The 14,351-nt window shown below is 35.7% G+C and overlaps 1 protein-coding gene and 1 pseudogene across 1 annotated transcript; both read right to left on the reverse strand.

Moving 5' to 3' along the window:
* Positions 1–725: 725 nt before the first annotated feature.
* Positions 726–1,916, reverse strand: LOC127130518 (albumin-2-like). Its single transcript, XM_051059513.1, has one exon. The coding sequence runs from the start codon at positions 1,829–1,831 to the stop codon at positions 977–979; it is 855 nt and encodes a 284-aa protein (XP_050915470.1). The 5' UTR covers positions 1,832–1,916; the 3' UTR covers positions 726–976.
* Positions 1,917–13,303: 11,387 nt separating this feature from the next.
* Positions 13,304–14,071, reverse strand: LOC127103354 (albumin-2-like; annotated as a pseudogene).
* Between the last annotated feature and the right edge of the window lie 280 nt (positions 14,072–14,351).

Consider the following 14,351-nt stretch of genomic DNA (forward strand, 5'->3'; position numbering starts at 1 on the left):
AAGTGTTTTTGTTTATATAATAGGATGGTTAGACTAGAATAGAGTCCCTGCTCTGTGAATGAAACGGTGGATCGTCGTGTTCTTTGCGCCGTAGCTATTGGACCTTTTTGCCGGACCATAACAAAACTTGTTTATCCACTACTACATTAACAGGTTCTGTAGCAAGAAAAAATAATTATTCTAAAGGTAGCAATACAGATTCAATTCCTACATTAACAGGTTCTGTAGCAAGAAAAAATAATTATTCTAAAGGTAGCAATACAGATTCAATTCCTACATTAACATATTCTCAAATTAATTCAACAGAACTTCAAAAACACAACTAACTCCATTGCACCGCAATCAATTGCACACATCACACTTACAAACAAGTTAAATCAAGTGACATCAAAAGCTTATTTATTTCCCTAGACGACTTAAACAAGTAATAGTTACTGTATATAAACAAAAATGGTAAATTCATAAATTTGGAATTCTAATCAATTTCACAAACCAAACATATCATTAGAATTCCAATTATATAATCTGTCTTATCTGCTAATTTGTCCACGTAGGATTCTATTATTTCTTAAACCATTTTGTCTTGTAGTGTAGATTTCTTATTAAACACACAACTTAAATGACACACTTGTGAATAATGTTAAAGTAAATATAATTTTGCCTTGGAAATTGTTACAGCTAATAATTTTCTTAACATGTCTGTTTTACCTTAAAACCCAAAAATATATTCAGACAATATTGTCCAATTTGAGATTGCTTAACAATAGTCAACATTTAATGAGATGCATAAAAAAACATTAACTGTGTGGAAAACAAGGAGATTCCACACCTTTATTACATGAAGGAAAGAAAGCAAGAAACACACATATTGCATAAATTCTGGATAGCAGAAAACAAACATAAAAACTTTAAATGTTGATTGTTTTGCTATTCATCTTAGCTTGATGATCATAGCAGTGATGCTGGTGATAATTGGTTAATTCTTTAGAGGTAATATGCTACCAAGACCTTTCCAATAGTCAACGATTCGCGACGCACGACTGATTACATTGTCTTTCGCTACGCCCGGGGTAACACCGATACGTATATAGTGCTCTCCTTTGAAAATGTAAACTTCATTCGGTTTATGCGAAGCAAAAGCCGCATCGAATGATCCACTTTCAAAGATCGTGCCATGGAGAGAAGTAAACCCTTTAATACTTTTGATACTTTGAACGAGATTGTTGGTTCCGTAGTCTATACGAGCATATTGATCTCCTTTGAATAAGTAAGCTTCTTTTCCCCTAGTCGACTTGTACGCAGCATCGATTCCACTTTCAAACACGGTTCCTTTGAAAAAAGGAAACATGTCAACGATTTTCTTAGGGCCGGAGATTAGTTTATCGACACCAGAGAATGGAGCATAGTTTATGTGAGCACAGAAATTTTCATGAAACAAGAATGCCTCGTTGTTATCGGTGTCAAAAGCACAATCAATTGGGTAGCTTCCAAATATTGTAGGAGCAAGTGATTTGAAACCTTCACTAACAAGAACTGGACCGTGCAAAATTTTGTCGTTGGTGGTTCCGGGAGCATAGTCCAAAAGCACGTACTTATCATTTATGAAAATGTAAGCTTCATTGTGCCTAGATGAACGAAATGCAGCCCTTATGTAACCATGTTTTGTCATCTTTATTAGGTGTAGTAAAGTCTGTAGGGGGATGAATGATTTGTTTTTCAATGGAAGGAAGATTATTTTGTGTGCAAATAAAGGAAAACAAAGAAGGATATATATAGGCTTACAATATTGATAAAATACTATCCTTAACTTCTTCATCCAATGGATTTGCATATATATTAAACCCACTTTCCACAATCATCGTGCATGGCATGTGATTTTATTACCTATATCTCTTCGGAGTTACTTAGTAATCAGAAAAGTCTTGCCTAATAATTTATGTGAATGTGCTTAAATCTCTTTATTGTAAAGATGAATTTGTTTTTTATTTAATAATTATTTGTGTTTAATATTTTTTAAGAGAAATCTTTGTTAATTCAATTGGTCATTGTTTAATAAATAAACTCAGCAAGTTAGTCTGGAGAAGCTAAGTGTCACATGCAAACATTGCTCTTTCTCTTATGTCAATTGTGGCTTTTAAGATGCAAGGTGTACAAACGTGTTTTGGAAATAAATTTAAAGTATTTTGTATACACATCAAATGTAGTACAACTCCAAGAGAAGACTTTGTTAATTCACTTGGTCATTCTTTAATAAATATATTGAGAAAGTTAGATTTAACTAATTTAAATTTAAAACAAGTTGCTTTGAAAAATGAATTACTTTGTATTCTTGAGCAGAAGTCTCTTTCTAGGTTGATTGAGCATTGAAGTCTCTTGCAAATGCGCTTGAGGAATTTGTAACTTGTTTGATTATAGTGAAAAGCTCTTGTTGAGGCAATGGAACTGGACTACTCTCAGTTGAGGAGTGGAATAAGGATAATCTTTGTGTGTTGCTAGTCTTTACTTATAAGCATCTTTATTTCCGCTACTATATATATTTCTGATATCAGACTCTGAACTTTGTTTAGAATCTGAACTTGTTGTATCAGAAGAGAATCAAATTTTTGGCATACACAATTCAACCCCCCTCCCCCTTCTTGTGTATTTTTCTCACCTTCAGTTGGCATCAGAGCACGGTCTGAACTAAACATTTAACCGTGCTACATAAAAGATCTTGAGAAAAATACTCCTTCCGTCATGGTTGATAGTTCTGATGTAACTAGCCATATTGGAGGTTTTCCTAGTGGTAATAACAATCATAATCAAAGTTCATATGGTCAAAATAACTATACTGCTAGACCACCAACATTCAGCGGTGTATCTATTGAATTTGAATGGTGGAAGTGCAAGATGTACACTCACATCATTTTTCTGGATGATGAGTTATAGGGTATCTTGGAAGATGGCATTGACTTTCATGTTAATGGTGTTGGAATGGTTTATGACAGAAGTCTCTGACTCCTGGTTAGAAAAATATTTACAGAAAACATCATAGAGTGAGAGGCATTCTTGTTGATACATTACCTCATTCCGAGTATATAAAGACTGCTAAGGCTATCTTGGAATCTCTATGTGCTAACTATGAAGGTAATCAACAAGTTCAAGAAGCTAAAGATAATCTAACGGTTCAAAAATATGAGACGTTCAGAATGAAAAATTATAAGAACATTAAATCTATGTTCTCAAGATTTCAAGCTCTTGTGTCTGGAATTTAGGTCTTGAACAAGAGCTATACCACTGTCGGTCATGTCAAGAATATTCTTAGGAGTCTTCCTCTCAAATACACTGACTGTTAATCAAGAGGCTAGAGATTTAAACTCTTTAAGTTTTGAAGGTCTTATTAGCAATCTCTAAAGTCATGAAATGGAGATGAGCTTGAAAAACAGGTTAAAACAGTGGCTTTAAAATCTGTTAGGGGTCTGAGAAATCTTCTAAAACTAAAAAATTTAAAGAAGCCACCCATGATGAAGCTTCTGATGAAAAATTTGATGATGATATTAGCCTTTATCATAAAAGTATTTTAACACTTGACCATGAAGAAGAACATATTCTCTCGTAAAAGATATGGCTTCAAAGGGTCAAGTTCTGGGAGTAAAGATCAGGATGGTTGTTACAACTGCAAAAAGCCAGATCATTTCATTATTGAATATTCTGATCTTCAAAAAGACAAAAGCAGAAAGGAAAACTTCCAGAAGAACATCTTCAGAAGCAAGTTCAAGAAAAGTCTCATGGAAAAATGTGAAGAACTTGAAAATGAATGAGAAGAGGAAGAAGCCAATCTTTCTTTGATGGCATCAACTTTCTCATACTCATAATCTGAATATGGTTCTGACTCAGAGTCAGAAGACACATAACATGTTTTTTCTAATCTCTCTAAATTTGATTTAATTACTTCGTGTCATGATCTTATGGAAAGATGTCAGCAGAAATCCAAACATATGAAAACATTAAAGAGGAAATATGATCTTTAAAAGGATAAGATAATTTTTCTAAAGAAAAAAATGTAAATCTTGAAAAAGGACAAATGCTTCAATGAAAGTTATGTCTGACAAACCTCTGGATAAAAATGAATTAGCCCTTCAAGATTTCATTATATCTGGTTATGAAAGAATCAAAATTGCTTCCAGAGTCTCTGAAGTGAGTAAGAGCAAAGGGGAAGGTATTAGTTATAATCAAAAACCTATCTTGATGAAACCATCAGATCCTTCTTCTTCAAGCACTGCTTAAAAGCGGTTGAATGCTTACTTTATGCTTGCTGCTAAAAATGGTAGAATTCTGAACCAATCAAAACCTGTGATAGATAACTCACAAATTCTGAAGGATTCAAGATCTCAGACTCAAGGGTCAAAAGTTATAAGCAAATTAGAAACTAAAACTCTCAAGTCAAAGATCTTGAAGAACTCAGAACTCAAAGTTATTATATATAAAGTTCGTAGATGTTCAGAAGTCAAGGTTAAAACTTATCCTAAACAGAATGTTAATGGGAAAAAAGTCTCGAATGAGTCCAAACCTTACTATAAGGCTAAGGAACAAAGCGAGAAGAAGCCATATAAAACTAACCTCATAGGACCCATAAAAGTATGGTTACTAAAGAATGGGATTGTTTTTGCTACAGATATGCTCAAAGGAAATAACAAATCAACAACTGCTCTAGAAAAGTGGTTGCTTACAACCTTCAACAAGAATAAGACCTACATCCTAAATCCTAACTTTGAAGGAGGAAGAAGATTTGGAATTTGGAAGAAACCAGTAAGACAAGATTACTGGTACTGGGAATACTTAAAGTCTTCTATGATGAACTAGTGTTTCAGACTCATTGCTATGTTTCAGAAGTTTATCCAGTTGTTTTGTGAAGTCTAAAGAGACTTCTGGTAGTGTTCAGAAGAGCATTGTTTGAACTATATTGTTCCTCTTGGACAATCTCAAAAGAGGATACTGCATTTGGAGTTGGTAAAGAATCTTTCTCTATATCAGAATTTGATGATGTTCATAAGCTACCTTGATCATAAGCTTCTTATCACCTTTTGATGAATAAATAGCCTCGGAAACATCGCAACCTATGATATTATGAATAAGACTAACTACCTCTGATGTGCACACAAATGGACGCTTCTTGGTAACTACCTCTAACACATGTCCTGCTATATGTCATAAATATGAAACGTCTCTTGACACGTGGAATGAAAATGTTGGGTAAAACCTCATCCTCTCTTGGTTTAATTTTGTATTTACTTTTATTCTTATTCCCTTCTACGTTTATGGTGTGTTATGCTTAAAACTTCTTTTTCACTCAAAAAACACTCAATTTACATCAGATTCACACACTTCGCTATTTCACTTCATGCATGTTTTCTTTCTTTAACCTCCTTTAAAAAAAGCTTTTTTTCAAAAAAGGATAACCCTAGAAACCCTAAAAGATATCTTCTTCAATAATGTCTTCTTCAAATGCTCGTCATGCACACATGTTAATCGAATCTGGAAAAGTATGACTATCAAGCTCAAAACCATGGATTTGAATCAAGATTATCTAAAACTCTTGGTAGAACAAATTGTCGACTTTGACTCATTCAATCAAAATGGGTATGACCTTTGGAGCGTCTTCAAAGTTCAAGATGGTCTCTAATCTTTTTTATGTTGAATGGACCTGCCTATCCTCATCTTGTGAAAGATTTGTGGCTTAAGGCATAATTTTTTTATGAACTTGCTGCACGAGAGGAACTTAAACTTCTAGTGGAAAAGGACAGTTCCTTGTAGGGGAAGACAAGAAAAGAAGTAGGTTTGAAGAAGTTTGAAGAGGTTGAAATAAGATTTGTTGTAATGGGTATCGATGTGATCATTACTCGGGAAACTATTGCTAAACTCTTAAGTTCACCAAACTCTGGTAGATTTGTTATGGGCACCAAAGACAACAACCCTGAAGCAGATGTTATCAAGTGGTGTTTGTTTGATAATGTCGAAGATCTATGTTCTTATGAATTTGGAAATGTCAAGAACATGAAGAAGGTATTCAGACTTTTGTTTAAAGTTTTAATTGGTTGTATGATTACCAAAGAAGAAAGTATTGATCAAATTTTATGGGATCACAAACACTTCATGTTCTACCTAAAGAATGAAGACAAGATAAACCTATCAGCTTACATTTTCAACCATCTGTGTGAAGCAATCATGGACAACACAAACCATCTATGTGAATAAGTAAGCTTCTTTTCCCCTAGTCGACTTGTACGCAACGTCGATTCCATTTTCAAACACGGTTCCTTTGAAAAAAGGAAACATGTCAACGATTTTCTTAGGACCAAAAATTAGTTTATCGACACCAGAGAAAGAAGCGTAGTTTATGAGAGCACAAATTTTTTCATGAAACAAGAATGCTTCGTTGTTATCGGTGTCGAAAGCACAATCAATCTGACCTCAATTTTAACTAACTCCACATATATAGAAAGATATGAGGAGTTGAATTTTGAGGTGTGTCAATTGAGTTGCTTCGATTTGACCTCTAAGCAACTCAATCTTCTTGCCTACATTGGTAGGACTTCAGACAACCAAAGATCCAAGAGAATTGATGAGAATTGAGTGAGAATCGAAGAGAAGAAGTTTTCTGAAAATTACCTTCAATGTTGTGCAGAACTTGAGGTTGCTTGCTTCAAACACAATTTAATCACACTTGAGAAGCTTGCAGGAAGTGATTAGCAATGGTGCAAGGCTTTGGATCCTGGAGTTCTTGAATCTCCAAACAGTTGAGATTCAAACTCAATTTTCAAATTGAAAATTATCAGGTTTTCCTTTAGAATGAGAGGGTTTCAATTGGGGGGGCAAAGCTGGCGCGCAGGGTTTGTTTGAATTGAACTCCAAGGGCCTGTATTTATAGCATTTGGGATTGATAATTACACACTTGAAAATTTTCTAAATTTGGCAATGTGATGCCCAAGCTTGCATGGGCGTGTACAGGCCCATGAAGCAGTCCATTTTGATCCAATTGCAACTGTACTAAAGTTCAAATGATGCTTGATTGGAAAGGCAATGTGAAATGGAGTTTTGGACATTTAATTTCCTCCAATGGTTCAGCTCTGTTAAAGCCATGCGCAACCCTAGCAAACTTCATCCAAAATGCATGAACTTGGGTTCTTTGGAAAGCTTGGATCAAGGGGAACAAGTTTTATGTTGAACAATTTTTCATTTGGAGCTTGGATCAAGGGGAACAAGTTTTATGTTGAACACTTTTTCATTTGGAGCTTGGATCATGGTGAATTTGAAGGTGGGAGTTTGGAAAATTCAACATGTTGAAAATTTTTCTAAGTGTCAAGCCATATATCTCAATATTCCATCTTGCTTAACTTTTTATGTGAGCTCCAAATGAGAAACGTGTCTTCATCAAAGTTGTATATCTTTCAAATACCTTCAAAATGGTCACCAATTTCATGTCATTTGGATTTATAATGATAGAGTTATGCATTTTTGAAGTTTGAAAAAATCACTTGTTCAATGGTATATGTCAAAAATGACCTATAATGTATCCTCATATCACATGCTCATAAATGTTTAATTAGCTCTCACTCTAAACATCAAAGTTGAAGTAAACATCTTGAATTTTATTGTGCAACTTGTAAATCTTTCATCTCATAAAAATTGAGCAAGTTATGGCCTTAGGAAGTTGACTTTCAAATTAGGGTTTAGACAAAATGACCTATAATGTTTCAACATAGAAAATGATATTTCAAGAAAAACTAGAGCTAGGTCTCAACATTAAAGTTGTTTGTAATGTCATTTAGAGTAACTTTTCTCTTGGAATCATTTACATATGGTGAAAATTGTAGGAGATATGGCCTAGGGAGACCCAATTTTGATCAGATGAATTCATCTGGCCAACCACCATCAACCAACTTGCTAACCTTCAATTCTCTTGACTTTCTTGGCTCATGTTAGATCATATATGCATAATATGATGAATTTTGAAATGTACCTTGAGAAATTTGATCAATTGGTGAGATAGCTTGTTGGAGAAGTTACTCAGGATACCTAGTCAAACTAGGGTTTCCAAGGCAAATCACCTCCAAACTCTTGAAGAATACTTGATCAATATAACATGTAGGAATCAATGGAACTCATATATGATTCTTATAACCATTCTTGGATCGAATTCATGGTTATGCTCTTTGTCATGAGGGCCTCAAACCCTAGATATGAACTTGATAAATCAATGTGATCATGCCTTACCTACAAAAGAGTTAGGCAAATGCAAAGACATATTTTTGGTATTTTGGTTAGTAAAATGTTAATATACAAGTATGATATAATCACATGGTGCTTGGTGATCCCTCCCAAAATAAACCCAATGAGAGAGGGGTAAGGAGGATGCCAAGGTATGATCCCAATGCTAGTGCTTATAAATAAATTGCATGAGGGATCTTAGGGTCAAAATTGGGGTCTTACAGGTGGTTCGACACTTCCTTGCTCTGTCGAGCAACCTGCTTCAACACAAGGAATTACAATTCAACACACCACCTAATTCATTGTGTCTAAGCTATCTACATTCATCATAGCTCTTAGTCTTCTGAACACTTCGACCTGCACTCCCTTCGTCATGATGTCTACAATCTGATTCTCATTTCTGCAGTGTTCCACATTCATCTTTCCATCTGCTACTTTCTCTCGAAGATAATGGAACCTCATTTCGATGTGCTTGCTTCAACCATGTGCTATCGGATTCTTCTCCAGATTGATAGCCGACATGCTGTCAATCTTCGTGGTAATTGCTCCATGACTCTTCGCTGTTATCTCTTTGACCAGATTCACCATCCACGTATCTTGACATGCATAAAAAGAGGCAGCTATGTATTCTGCTTCGCACGACGATAATGCCATTACTGGCTCTTTTCTCGAACTCCAAGGAACGGGTGCACCACCTAGCATAATCACTACACCCACTTGAGTCGGTGTATCCCACTAATTTGCATTCTTTTCCTTCATCAGTTGTAGGAAATAAAATGCCATATTCGAGAGTTCCTTTCAGATACCTTAGTATCCTCTTCGTCGCTGCTAGATGTGATACCTTTGGCATCTGCATGAACCTACTCACCATACCTACATTATATGCTAAGTCAGGCCTTGTGTGACAAAGGTATCGAAGTGACCCAATAAGTCTTCTATATTGGGTTGGGTTGAGATCATCTTCATCTGAATCTTTCGACAGTTATAATCTGGGCTCAGTTGGAGTTGAAGTTGGGTTGAAATCTTGCATCTCAAATCTCTTGAGAATTTCGCCTGCATACCTTCTTTGATGCATCATCAAACCTCTACCACTCTTGTAGAATTAGATGCCAAGGAAATATGAAATGTCACATAAATATGACATTTCGAATTCCTTGTTGAGATCACCTTTGAAGTCTCCGATCTCTTTCTTGCAAGTACCTTTTATCAGTAGGTCGTAGACATAGAGGCATAGTATAAGCAATTCATTCTTGCTTCTTCTTACATATACTCCATGTTCATATTTGAACTTCACAAATTCTTTCTCCCTTAGAAAGCCATTTATCTTCTTGTTCCAAGCTCTTGGAGCTTGTTTAAGTTCGTACAAGACTTTATGTAGCCTGTACACTTTTCTTTCTTCACCATGTTTCACAAACCCAGCTGGTTGTGCAACATAAACTTCTTCTTCTAAGGGGCCATTAAGGAATGCACATTTCACTTCCATTTGACACATCTTCCAGTTGATCATGTTTGCTAGACCAACAACCAACCTGATTGTTTCGATCCTAGCAACAGGTGCAAAAACCTCATCGAAGTTGATTCCTTCTTTCTGAAGAAATCCATTCGCCACAAGTCTCGCCTTGTGTCGACTCATTTCTCCTTTGGGATTCAACTTCACCTTGTAACCCACTTCACATCGATTTCCTTCTTGTCTTGGGGAAATTCGACAAGTGACCAAGTTTTGTTGACTTCGATTGACTTAAATTCTTCTTCAATTACTTTCATCCACTTTGAATCTTTCAATGCCTCAGCTGCATTGACAGTTTCGACATCTGTTTAGAAAGCATAGTGTACCATCTCACCTTCTTCATCGACCATATCATCTGATGTAATTACACATTCTGGCAACCTTGCAGGCATGTGTCTTGTTGTTTAAGGTCTGCTTGGGCCTACTTCACCTCTAACTTCTTCTTGTCAAACTTCTCTTTCGACTTCACTAGTTTGTTCATCATAAAAGATTCTCACTGAATCTTTCTTGACATTCTCAGTCCAATCCCACTCCTTAAGCTCATTTATGATCATGTCCCTGTTGATCACCACTTTCTTGTTTACTGGGTCAAATAACATGTATCCTCCAGTCGAATGATATCTTATCAGGATCATCTTATTCCACTTGTCATCAAGTTTTCTTCTCAAATGATCTTGCACATGTCTATGTGCTATAGATCCAAACACCTTTAGATAACTTAAGATAGGCTTGACACCACACCAACATTCTTCTGGCGTGATTCCTTCTAGCTTCTTCGTCGGACATCTGTTCAGGATATATGTCGCAGTCGACACAACTTCTCCCCATAATTCTTTGGGTAGATGTTTGACTTTCAACATACTTCTAACCATATTCATAATGGTTCTATTCTTCCTTTCTACGACTCCATTCAGGTGTAGAGTGTAGGGTGGCACCACCTAATGCATAATCCCTTATTTCACACATAATACATCGATTTCTTTCAACACATATTTTCCATCACCATCAGTTCTCAAGATCTGGATCTTTCGATTGTTCTGTCTTTCGACCATAGATTTAAACTTGGAAAATACCTGGATCACTTCACTTTTCTTTTGGATCAGGTAAGACCACAGTTTTCGACTGAAATCATCTATGAATGTAACAAAGTATTTGTTACCTCCAATTGAATCCACCTGGAGAGGACCACATACATCAGAGTATATGAATTCAAGAATTGCCTTCGACCTGCTTCCTGCATCCTTACTGAAGTTGTTCTTATGTTGCTTCGCCTGCACACATTCTTCACACACTTCGTTTGGAATGTCGATTTCTGGTAATTCTGAAACCATATTTTTTCTTTTCAAATCTTTGATGTCTTTGAAATGGAGGTGGCCAAGTCTATAATGCCATATCCATTCATCTCTATTGGCTGCTGTTGCAAGGCACTTATGCTCCATCGCATTAAGCTCAATATTGAAGGTTCTATTCTGAGACATTGGAGCCTTTAAGATCAACCTTCCATTTGAGTCGAGAACTCTCATCATCTTGTCTTTGATCGACACTCTGTAGTTTTTTTCGACTAATTATCCTATGCTGAGCAAATTGCTCTTCATGCCTGGTATGTACAACACATTTGAAATTATTGACCTCTTGACATCTTTCCTCATAATTAGAATATCACCAACACCTTCAGCTGCTAGAGTGTTGTCATTTGAAAATTTCACCATATTCTTCATTTAGGGTTTTATGTGTACAAACCAATCTTTTCTTCCAAACATGTGTGATGAGCATCATGAGTCCAAGTACCACTGGACCTTGAATCTCTCTTCTTCTCTTGTTATAGTCATTAGCAACGTCTCTTCTTCTTCATGTTTCGCCATCTTTGCATAAGTTTCTTGATTCTTCTACTTTTCTAGACAATCACTAGAATAGTGACCATACCTTTGACAATTATAACACTAAATGTGACTCTTGTCTGGCTTTTGACCACCACCTCTTCCTCTACCTGCAACACCACCTCTTTGGTTGCCTTGGTTCTAGGGTTTTGTCTGATTCAACCAGTTTCCTTCTTGCTGATTTCGATCGTCGAATTGTTGTAACCTCCTCCGCCTTTGTTGCCATTCCAGCTACCTTTGGCTTTCCTTTTGTTTGTTGATTGAGCCTGCAAAGCCATATCACTCTTCGACTTTCCTGCAGCTCTTTCATCCATTCTTTGTTCATGAGATTCAAGTGTCCCTTTAAGCTCTTCCTTTGTCATTTTTGACAAATGTTTCGACTCTTTTATAGCTACTACCACGTGGTCGAACTTTGGAGCCAAAGACCTCAAGATCTTTCCAACAACAAATCTTGATGACAACACTTCTCCACATACCTTCATTTGATTCACCAGTTTCGTAACCTTGGTGAATAAATCAGTTACGCTTTCATTGTCTTCCATCTGAAGCAATTCATACACCCTTTTATTAGTTTGTAACCTCACCTCTTTCACCTTCTCTGCGTCTCCAAATGATTTCTCCAGAATTTCCCATGCTTCTTTCACTGACTCTGCATCACTAACCTTTTCTAAGTTATCTGCATCAACATATTGATGGATTATAAAGAGAGCTTTATAATCTTTCTTCTTCAATTCTTTATGTGTAACCTTTTCTTGATTTGTCGCGGCTTCTTCCAGCATTGCTACTCCTTCCTTCATAAGATCCCAAAGATCGTGATAATATAACACAACCTTTATCTGCTTGCACCAATTCTCATAATTGTTTTTCATGAGAATCGGAAGATTTACTGGAAAATGCCCGTTTGGATGATTCGTTGCCATGGTGATTTTCTTCCCACAAATAGATTAAACTGGAGCTCTTGATACCAGATGTTAGAAATCCCCCAAAACCTATGGAGAATTTCAATCAATCTTGATGAAAAAGATTGTTATTACCCACACAATAGCAATGAAAAGAGAAGAACAATGGATAAAGAAAAAGTGTAAAGAACGATGAAGGAGAAGAGTAATATAATTCTGTAGAGTTTCTCTCTGCCCACAAACTGTGGAAAACTTCTTATTCACTTTGCAACTGCAAAATACTGTGAATACAATGTTATGAATACTCTATTCACCTCATTACAAAAATAAGGGTTACTCCATCTATTTATAGATTTAGGTTAACTTGGACCTCAAGCCAAAACCCAAAAAATATAAAAGCCCAAAATAGCTAACACTACTAAAATATGCATAAGTCGAAATCCCGTGTAAAGCAACATGCTTCGACACACTAACACAACTCAACACACTAGGTGGTTCGACACTTCCTTACTCTGTCGAGCAACCTGCTTCAACACAAGGAATTACAATTCAACAATTATGATGATTTGGGAGACATAATAAATAATATCAGGAAAGAGTTATCAACATTAAAAGAGAAGAAAAAAAAACATTATACATGGGCAAACCATAAGAAGCCACAACTTTATTACATCAAGAAAAGAACGCAAGAAACAAACATATTACATGAATTTTAAATAAGTAAAAACCAAAACATAACAATAAAAACATGAGTCTTTATTCTTATTACAATCTTAAATGTCCATTGTGTTGTTGTTTATCTTAGCTTGATGATCATAGCCATGAAGCTCATGATTGATTGGAGCCAATATTCTACCAATACCTTTCCAATAGTCGACAATTTGCACCACACTACCACCGATTATGTTGTCTTTTACTACGCCTGGGGTAAGATAGATACGTATGTAGTGCTTTACTTTGAAAATGTAAACTTCATTCGGTTTATAAGAAGTAAAAGTTGCATCAAATGACCCTGCTTCAAAGATTGTGCTGTGGAAAGAAGTAAACCCTTTAATACTTTTGAATTTTGATACTTTGAATGTGATTTTTGGTTTCATAATCTATATGCGCATATTGATCTTCTTTGAATAAATAAGCTTATTTTCCCCCTAGTTGACTTGTTTGTAGCGTCTATTCCATTCTCAAACACCTTTCCTTTGAAAAAAAGGAAACATGTGAACGATTTTCTTAGGATCAGAGATTATTTTGTTAACATCAGAGAATAGAGAATGAAGCATATTTTACGAGAGCACAAATTTTTCTATCAAAGATGAATGCTCAATTGTTATAGGTGTCAAAGGCCCAATCAATTGCATAGGTTCTGAATTTGTAGGAGCGGGTTATTTAAACCTTTCACTAATAAGAAATGGCCCATGCAAAATTTTACCGTTGGTGATTCTAGCAGCATAATCCAAAAACACGTACTTAAAATTTATGAAAATGTGAGCTTCATTGTGCATAGATAAACGAAATGCAACACATACGTAATCAGATTTTGTCATCTTGAACCTTAGTTTCTCCGAATGAGTTATCCTAATTTCAACCATTTTCAAAATTCTATCATTGAGACTTCGTCGAAGCTTCCCATTTCTACGGCTATGTAAAGCGATAAATATATGATCACAAACTTTCCTTTTTGAGCTGTGTAATTTCATTGAGGTCAACTATTATCATTAGTTTTCTATTTCGAGCGGGGTGAAATTTTCACAGAGGTCGGTCCGCAAGTCGATGCTCACGCCAGGAAGAGATTTGAACCAAATCATAGTTGACCCAATCAAAATT

This window comes from Lathyrus oleraceus, chromosome 1, assembly GCF_024323335.1.
Source record: "Lathyrus oleraceus cultivar Zhongwan6 chromosome 1, CAAS_Psat_ZW6_1.0, whole genome shotgun sequence".
Lineage (NCBI taxonomy): Eukaryota > Viridiplantae > Streptophyta > Magnoliopsida > Fabales > Fabaceae > Lathyrus > Lathyrus oleraceus.